This window comes from Sander vitreus, chromosome 17 (genome assembly GCF_031162955.1).
Source record: "Sander vitreus isolate 19-12246 chromosome 17, sanVit1, whole genome shotgun sequence".
Lineage (NCBI taxonomy): Eukaryota > Metazoa > Chordata > Actinopteri > Perciformes > Percidae > Sander > Sander vitreus.
Window position 1 is genome coordinate 282,202 of NC_135871.1, and position 10,214 is coordinate 292,415.

General features: G+C 40.3%; 1 protein-coding gene across 1 annotated transcript; it reads right to left on the reverse strand.

Moving 5' to 3' along the window:
* Positions 1–4,104: 4,104 nt before the first annotated feature.
* On the reverse strand, positions 4,105–9,689 carry yipf4 (Yip1 domain family, member 4). Its single transcript, XM_078272873.1, has 6 exons — positions 9,447–9,689; positions 8,036–8,189; positions 7,018–7,189; positions 6,028–6,105; positions 5,827–5,940; positions 4,105–4,365 (listed from the first exon to the last, which is right to left on the reverse strand). Exons 1-6 carry the CDS (start codon positions 9,502–9,504, stop codon positions 4,228–4,230), a joined length of 714 nt encoding a protein of 237 aa, XP_078128999.1. The 5' UTR covers positions 9,505–9,689; the 3' UTR covers positions 4,105–4,227.
* Between the last annotated feature and the right edge of the window lie 525 nt (positions 9,690–10,214).

Genomic DNA, 10,214 nt, shown 5'->3' on the forward strand with positions numbered 1-10,214 from the left:
AACTTCTCACTAATACTGAGCACCTGCTTGACAGTTTGCGTATATACGACTGGGCGAGAGAGGTAGAAGATGCTACCAGCACTCTCTGTAAAGTGTCCTGAGACTACCCGTCATGATTTGACACTATAAATAAAATTGAATAGACAAGCTCATTAAGAAGTTTGATTTAGATTTTAATATGGTGGGCTGGATCATTGATTTAACGAACAGAACCCAGAGAGTGAGTTAAGTTGATCTGCAGGGTCCCCTCTGGGCTGCGTGCGGCCTGTCTCCACTACTCTATATTCTCTATACTAACAACTGTCACAGCTGTTGCGACAACAGATTGATTTTAAAGATTACGGATGACTCTGACACAGCCAGTCTCCTCCACGCTGGTGAAAACAGCCATGGTCCTGTTGCTGAGGAGTTCGTACAGTGGTGTGACAGTGCATTGCATTCCATCAACTAATTGTAACAAAAATGAAGGACATGAGTTTTGAAGTCCTCAACCCCTGAGAGTAGTCTCGTCAAGGGACAGGTGAGTCTCTGTTGATAACTACAAGTACCTGGGGATTTTCACTGATGACAAGCTGAATTTTAATTATTACACTGAGATTCTGTGTAAGAAGGGTCAGCAACGTTTGTTCTGCCTCCGGAACTTCTCTCAGTTTCATGTTTCACAGAGGTTATATAGAGTCCGTTTGAACTTTTATCTGTTGGTATGGGAACCTCAGCATCAAGGCCAATAATGCGCTGTCCAGGATAGTGCAAGTGAGCAGCAAGATCTTGGGGGGCAGCAGAGTACCTATGTAACCTGTTCAAAAAAGCATTTAAGATGATCAACAATCCCACACATCTTCCATGACAAGGCTTCTTCCAAAGGGAATGTGTTTTAGATCGCCAGGATGGAAAACTGATAGGAGGAAGTTTGGTTTTATTCCAGAAGCCGTTGGACACAATACGAGGAATGGTCATTAACCTCGTTCATAGACTGATAAATGCACTTGCACTTATGACCTTTTACATTTTTGTACCTATTGTGCTGCTATTAATCCTTGTATGTCTTTCTAACACGTTTGCCATATTTGCATTTGTCTGTGTATTTCTGTTTGCACGCTCACTTGCATTGAATTGCCCGGTTGACAGACGAATAAAGTATTTTGAATTGAATTTGGACATTCCTATCAGCATCAGCTGTACTTTGTGTTTAGTGCTAATCAGCGAATACTAGCACGCTAACATACTGAACTAATGCGTGTGTTGTATATCATACTCAAGTTAGGAGGATTTCCAACATATGGACAGAAGGCGATCAGTGGACGAGCTGCTGTACCTGGCGACCTGCACAGGTAGCTGTTACTGTATTTGATAGGTTGATTTTTTTTATGTGAAAATATAACTTACTTTGAAAGAGACATGTATTGTAATTTCCACTATATGATTAATTAAGAGCAGAACTGCTGTAGACTGTTACTGTCTCTGTCCATGATGTGGACATGTCTATTATCCTGATTCAGGGCAGACGCTAAAGTCTGCTTTCCTGCAGCGCGTGCTCTCTACTTCTTTTACTGCCCTGTCGTCATGTTTTTCTGTCACAAATGCAACCGTTGCCTCGTTGCATAGAACGCCGCGGTCTGCTGGTCTGCTGTGCGGGATTTGGCGATGCGCCGGGATCACGGTAGCCCAGTGATCAGGGTTACAATGAGTTTATCTACTACAATTAACAATGTTAACAAGCCCATTCTTCTGGATCATCTTTTACTATTTCAAAGTGCACCCCCACTTTAGATGTTCTTTCCCCAGACATCAGTCAAAGGTTTCAGTCCCTGCCACCAAGACGCTCCTCCATCCCATCGTGGAAAGGGACACTTCAATCTGGCACTTTTAAAACATTTAGGCTATTAAAAGCTTCTTTCTTTTCACATTTTATTTACAGCATTAGATGTTGGTATTTATATCATAATAGGCCGTATATTAACTTATTGGGAGAAAACAGCTAGTTCTATGTCAAATCAGACATTGAGCACCCCCATATAGCCCAAATGGCATGGATTTGACTGGGAGATTTGTCTCCTTATTAAGCATCGAACATCGACTATTCGGGGTCACACCTACAGCATTGTTTAATATATTAGAGCGACCAGCTGTGTTTAGTGTATATAATGTAAAGAAAATCAGTAATTAGGAAATACCAGATGATACTTACGTACTGTAATTATTAATCAAAGGATTATATTCCTGTATTGCATGGCTGAAACAGGACAAGGCACCTTATTTAGTAGACAATGCTTTAGATCACGCTAACTGCTGCTGAAATACATCAATTAAAAAAAATCTGGTCTGAAAAATGAAAAGCAGAAATGGACACTTGTCATCGTACATTACAGTGCATAACTATAAAGAACATTATGCTCAACAATCTCTTTGTGGTGCTGTGTCTTCCTTCAGCATCAACTTATACACAAATATTTGGCACCACAATCTTCAGTGGGATAAAGGGTAAAAACTAAATCATTAAATTAATATACAACCCTGTGACTATTTCCTGCTGTGTAAGCTGTAAAAGCATATGCATTTATTGACCAAAGACAAAAGGGACAAAACTATATACACTGATATACAGTGGGGTGAAAAAGTGTTTCCCCCTTCCTGATTTCTTTTGCATGTTTGTCACACTTAAATGTTTCAGATCAAACAAATTTAAATATAAGACAAAGATAACACAAGTAAAGACAAAATGCAGTTTTTAAATTAAGGTTGTTATTAAGGGAAAACAATCCAAATCTACATGGCCCTGTGTGAATAAGTGATTGCTCCCTAAACCTAATGACAGGCTGGGCCACCCTTAGCAGTACCAACTGTAATCAAGCGTCTGTGATGCCTTGCAATGAGTCCTTCACAGCGCTGCGGAGGAATATTGGCCCACTCATCTTTGCAGAATTGTTGTCGAACTGCCTCGTTAAGGTCATGCCACAGCATCACAATAGGATTCAGGTCAGGACTTAGACTAGGCCACTCCAAAGTCTTCATTTAGTTTTTCTTCAGCCATTCAGAGGTGGACTTGCTGGTGCGTTTCGGATCATTGTCCTGCTGCAGAACCCAAGTTGGCTTCAGCTTGGGGTCACGAACAGATGGCCGGACATTCTCCTTCAGGATTTTTTGGTAGACGGCAGAATTCATGGTTCCATTTATTATAGCAAGTCTTCCAGGTCCTGAAGCAGCAAAAAGCCCCAGACCACCACCATATTTTACTGTTGGTATCATGTTCTTTTTCTGAAACGCGGTGTTACTTTTACGCTAGACGTAATGGGCCACACACCTTCCAAAAAGTTAAACTTTTGTCTCGTCAGTCCACAGAGTATTTTCCCAAAAGTCTTGGGGATAATCAAGATGTTTTCTGGCAAAAATGAGACGAGCCTTAATGTTCTTTTTGCTCAGCAGTGGATTTTGTCTTGGAACTCTGCCATGCACACCATTTCTGCCCCGTCTCTTTCTTATGGTGGAGTCATGAACACTGACCTAACTGAGGCAAGTGAGGCCTGCAGTTCTTTGGATGTTGTTGTGGGGTCTTTTGTGACCTCTTGGATGAGTAGCCGCTGCGCTCTCGGGGTAATTTTGGTCAGCCGGCGACTCCTGGTAAGGTTCATCACTGTTCCATGTTTTCGCCATTTGTGGATAATGACTCTCAATGTGGTTCGCTGGCGTCCCAAAGCTTTAGAAATGGCTTTATAACCTTTTCCAGACTGATAGATCTAAATTACTCTCTCATTTGTTGCTGAATTTCTTTGGCTCTTGGCATGGCTTTTGAGGATCTTTTGGGCTACTTGACTTTGTCAGGCAGGTCCTATTTAAGTGATTTCTTGATTGAGAACAGGTGTGGCAGTAATCAGGCCTGGGTGTGGCTAGAGTGTGATAAACCACAGTTAACGGTTTAATAATAAAAACCTTCATTTAATAACTGCATTTTGTGTTTACTTGTGTTATCTTTGTCGTATTTAAAAATTGTTTGATGATCTGAAACATTTAGGTGTGACAGACATGCCAAAAAATAAGAAATCAGGAAGGGGGGGGCAAACACTTTCTCACACCACTGTATATTCCCAAAGTCCCCACCGTCTACAATTTAATAGTTAAAAAAAGAAATAAACACCTTTAAAAAATATGTTTCAATAGTTTGACTTCCCCCCCCCCCCAATGCCCCAGGGTCAATGTCCATGAAAAGGTCCAGAGTTCCCATTCCTCCAATCACACACCAGTATACAACGACAGGAAGTAGATGTACAAAAGAAAAATGGGATATATGAGAAGGGGCTTCTTGGTTTTGAATTCATCTCCGACGAGCAGCGAAGCAGCACTGTAAGCAGCCCAGAAGACTCCGAACAGCTGGAAGATCACAGCACACAACAAAGTATCAGTTCATTTCTTCATCAACATTTCTGACATAACTCGGATTACTTAAGTAGCATGGAGGAAGTGGTTGCCAACAGTATTCAACATCTCCCACCATATACTGTACAGGCTTTTCAGGTGGCATTTGTCCTCGCATTCAAAGAATTCAGACTTCACTTTTTTCACATTTTGTTATGTTGCAGCTTTAAAGATTTTACACACCAGAGGCCTCAAGTATAAAGGTTGCGTATGCTGGTTTTCAGGCACACGGTGTGATGTATAAAACCTAACTTTCCGTGAGAATGTGCAGCTGTCTCTGTAACGTGGCCAATTCTAACTGAAAAGTGCTGAAACTCACCAAATATTACAAAATCAAGTTTCCACTCCAGTTACTGTCATGAATCTATGACGTTGTCTATGAAAAGAAAACTATCATATCCACTAGTATACCATAAAAGTCTGATCATTTATGTAGATAATGTTTCACGTCAAAAGGCCAAAACCCAAACAGGAAATGCTATTAACTGTTACTTAATAACTTCTGTTACACATGAGGGTGTCAAATGAATGAAAGATGGACTATATCCTCTGTATATAGCTACTGTATATTGTGAGCTTATTTACCACAGAGAAATATTTTACAGAGATAAAGCCAGGTAATTCTTTTTTCTTTGTGGTTACCTTTCACAATAAAAGTCCTACAGGCTGAGTAACTGTTTACCTATCGGTACGGCAGAGGTTATATGTATTATTCATAATATTACATTATGATATATTAATTATATTGTAGATCATTAAACAACAAATATTTTTATTCATCTACACATAACTTAGACAAACTTATAATCTTTATGGAAGAAAGGGTTCATTTCTATTGTTAACGGGGTCTGGAAAGTACTAAAACCAAAAATCTCCCCCCCCCCCTTCTGTTCAGCGGCCATAGCTGAGAAAACGGTGACTGTGGCCTGGGTACAGACGGCCACAAAGTCACCGTCTTTTTATTGGCTGTTCAGTAACGTTTAGCTGATAAAAGGTGGCTGTCAGCCGGGTACAGAGCTCCGTCAACATAGCAGCATCTAGCTAACATTAACATTGTTTTGATGTTGGGTATTACATAGGGCTCCTTTAAGAAAAAGGTGACAGTTCACAAACAGTAATGGGCGGAGCTTCCGGTTCAGCAAAGTGAAATGGTAGTTGACAATCCACTAATGGGAGATGTCACAGTGCTGCTCCGTTACTGTTACAGTCTATGATCATGATGCTGCAGGTGTGGAGGATTTTACACAGAAAACAAGGTACAGGATGTGTTTTCATTGTTGACTACAATGCCTTCACAGTGGGACTTCATCCTCCATCCTAGCAACTGTTATCACACACATCTATCCATTTAAAGTTGAATTCTCACACAACATGAAAAATAAAAGACTGGTTGTTTATGTTTGGTCTTTGACTCACTTTGATTAGTGTAGAAACCACCTCAAAGCCTCCGATCACTAGGAGCAGAGGGGCTATAACGATGAGAGGAAGAAGAGAATATCCGATCACTCCAAGAACCTGGCCGAAGGATACCTGCCCAAAACAACAACGGGACTCCATGAGAACAGGTTCCAGTCATTTCTGACAGGACTCCGACTGGCTGCAGTCAGCTGAGCTTACCTCGCCACCAAGAACACGAGCCAGCAGGAAGATGGTTGTCGATCCAAAGATCCAGATGGTGATGATCCAAGACACAACCTGCAAAGTAAAAGCATCTTAGCGTCAACACCGAAAACCGAGAAGTTACAATTCAGTGACATCCATATCATACACAAAATCAACCACAAATAGGTCTTGAAATGAATTCCGATGTCTTGAAGCTGCTGATTTCTAAATTTAAGTGCATAAACATGTGAGCATTTATTGGTTTCTGCTGAATTGTATTCCAGACTGAGTGATGTAAAGGCCTGAGACACCATCACCCTTTTCCACTGCAGGAACTTAACAACCCTAACATATTTAGGGCTGCGTATCATTTGAACATTCTCCACACAGATTCTAATATGGATATCTTGAATGCGATGCCGATCCCACGGGTATCATTTATTTTGATACTTTGTGAGAATGAAAACCTCAGAGGCTAATTAGTAGACCAGCTATGTATGTTAAAATCCAGTTGTGTGTGATTGGCTATTACTTTAAAGCTGTGTTTCTCAAATGGGGGTACGCGTACCCCTAGGGGTACTTTAGAGTACTGCAGTGGGTACATTACGATTTTTTTTAAATGTTAATTGTAAAAATATCAGTCATGCATAATTCCTAAAATAAATTATACACTAGAATAATGAATAAGTCTACTGATTCCAAACAGCTGAACTGTAGCATTTAAGTGTTTTTCTGTTATGTATTTGTGTTGTGTAAAAAATGTTCTGTGCTGGTCAAGGGGTACTTAGATGACAATATATTTCAAAGGGGGTATATTACTGAAATACGTTTGGGATACAGCCAATAAACCAGAGACACACCCATCAAACCAGAGAAAACACAACTCAAAGACCGTTTCACACCGTGTCACGCCCTTCCCGAGGAAACATGTCGTTCAACCAGGAAACCGTAGCAAAACGGTGCACACCGTTTAGAGACTGAACGCGCCCCAGGTGTCCTGCTCACCCTGAACTGTCCATAGATGGAGATCATGGAGAAGAGCAGCACCACGGCTAGAGGGCCCCAGAAGTCCGGGTTGTCTCGGACCACCTGCCGGTTATAACCCAGGGACGGCATGGGCATCAGCACACAGCGAATCTTGTAATAGATGTCCTTCAGGTCGATGTCCAGCTCCTCCCTTCTCACACAGACACGACAACAATATGACAGAAAGACCATAGATTCAATCAAAAGATTACAAAAGTAAAGTATAAAACAGAAACAAGTAGGCGTACACTAACGGGGCTGATGTTGGTCTTTTTATTGACATCAGATCTGGCTCTGCCATAGGGCGGCACGATATCAGCAAAATATGCCATAACGTTGAAGTTCGTGATAACAATATTACTTGCAATAAATAAACAGATATTGAAGTGTACTCAGTTCAGCATTTCTTTTACTTTCAGTATTCTGCTAAAATACAACAAATTGCTTTTGAATTTCAAACAAATCAAAAGGAAATCATTTCCAACATTATTTTATTGAACAAATTGAACATTGAATTGAATATAAAAGACATGACATGAAAAAATGAGTTACATTTTAAAGTGCTGTTTTCTACTGATTTTCTTTCAACTAAGACAAAAGTGTCTTTCGCAATATGTCGCAGCCTTTCGTGTGTTTATTGTGCCAGTTTATATTGTGATATAAATAATAATAAAATAAAAAAAAATTATATTGTGCAGCCCAACTCTGCCACTTTTTAAGATTCTGCTGCTGATTAGGATGTGGCATAAAGTGAAATATGCACTGCAAAGTACCTTAGAGATGCATGATCAATGTGAACGTGCTGAGGTTGTTCCTGTTTCTGTGTAGAAATTCTGTAGCTGCCACTAAAGAATTGTGTGAGTGGATACAGCCAGATTCACCAAACACTGCCCACTGGCTAAGAACACATATTTGACAAAAAACGTGCCTTTTTTGACAAAAAGATGAATCTGCTATTATCAAGGCATAGTTTAAAAGTGATCCAACATGTACTTACAGAAGTGGCTTGCTCTCTTCAGTGTCATCCTCGTCCACCTCCAGCAGCCAGCCGTAGCCTCGCTGCCTCAGGAAGGTGGTGGCATATGGATCTTTACCGCCCTCACCGCCCATGTTCAGCTTAATATCCGGGGCACTGATGGTGCCGCTGAGCTCTGTGGAAAACACGGTAGTTTGCACAGTTAAGTGTTTGATCATAGACTGGTGTGGCACAGGAAATACACAGTACCAGAATGTATGACAAAAAATACTACACAGTATTAATGTTCAGGGTTTCCCCAGAAAAGTTGTTTAGCCCGGAGGTAAGTCCCTGTTTTTTTTGGAGGGCCCGGCTGGGGCCAGTCACAGACTGATGGCAGCATTGATGTAGAGCCCAATAGTTTCTGTGAAAACAGAATCATGTACAGAATTGCAAAAATTACGGTATCTGTAGTTTGGGGGGGGGGGCAACCTAGGACCAGTTGGCCACCAGGCTTGAGAAACACTGGTTAAAAGATACTATTGGTGGGTAGTTTTCAGTATTTCTCCTATAGACTAAATTAATGATCAACAAATCCAGGAATTCATCTGTTTAATAATAAAAGCAAGCACTAGTTGATGTGCAAACTGTAAACACACACTGCACAATCCTGGCAGACAAAGGTACAACCTTCATTTCATTGGTCAGGACTCACATATCCATCTACATATGTACACAGTGATAATTCATATATTATGATTATGTCCAATGCACAGTTACTTCTGTTTGATATTCAGCTTTTAGTACTTCATTTGCACTGATGTACATTATCTCACAGTATATTACTATCATTGCACATCTATATTCAGTACATATTAAGAGTAAATATTTCCTATCTTTAGTCTCAAATCTTAGCACATAGTATTCGATTTGATGTTTAATTTAGTCTACTTTAGTTATTGTATATAATGTGGCATTTTAATTGTAGCCTACTCTTTTCTACTGCCTGTGGTGGAAAGGTTGTGGTAACCAGCGTAAACAATAATGTAACTATTGTGCTTCGCCATAGAGCTAATTATTTTTATTATTTTAATGGCCTCGTAATCTGGACAATAAGCAATATCAAATAAAGCTTGTGTGTTGGCTACGTTCATGAACGACACGTATCAGTACTGAAATTAGTTAGCAAAGCTAAGCGATAGCTTGTACATTTAAATGGGTAGAGTTAGGTTGCTACTTCGAATAGCACGGAGTCGGGCCACACGTCACGTTAAGTAGCTACTCTGTTCACACTGAATGCATTTGTACCTGGCTGGTTGCGCTACGTTAAGACAACTACAACAAAGCACGTCAGCTAGTAGGTGGTTGGCCATGTTGCGGCCTGCTAGCTGTGGAGCTCTGATGGCAGCAGCAGTAGCAGTAGCAGTAGCCTATCTGACGGCAGTTAGCCTACCTTCAGCCTCTGTCGAAGAGACGAACGTGAAATCTACGTTGGTGGGAGAGAACTGCATGGTGAATATTATATTACTGCCACGCGCCTCAGGTGCACAGATTTGACATTGAAATAATAAGCGGTCAGTTGAATATGCCGAGAAACGTCAATAACGCTGTCATTGATCACAACTCATCGGCCAAGTTACACTATCGCATCTTGTTTTCGTTCACTTCTGCTGCGGTGGAAAGCCGGAAGTGCAGAGGAAGCTGGGAAATGAGACACGTCTAATGATGCATTCAGGTCATGACATAAAGCTGGGATATAGGAAGTTCTTACTAAAAAAATACAGCCAGGGACGGTTTAACAGAGAATCTTTGATACAGCTCAACTGTGGTATAGGCTATTTATTCATGTAAAAATGAAATTGTGTCTAATAATTAAGTCTAAATCTAATTTTCACAACTAATTAATTGTATTAATTAAAAGTAATTAAGTAAGTTTTATTGCGAACAATTTAATACGAGATTAGATAGATGGTGTTGAACACAGCTGATTGGGATACATTTAAAGACATTTTTGATATGCAAAAAGGGTATGTAAATTCAGAAGTAGATCAGTTGAATTATTCTGTGAAGCACTTTAGGTGCTGTGAGACATTCATTTCCAAGGAAGACAGGTAAGAAGAAGAAGAAGGTATACTTTAATAAGGTGAGTTTTAAAAGAAGATTATACCATGGTGGACAAGAAAAAACGCAGTTAACTCTCAAAAGAAAGCCTGTGTTAGTG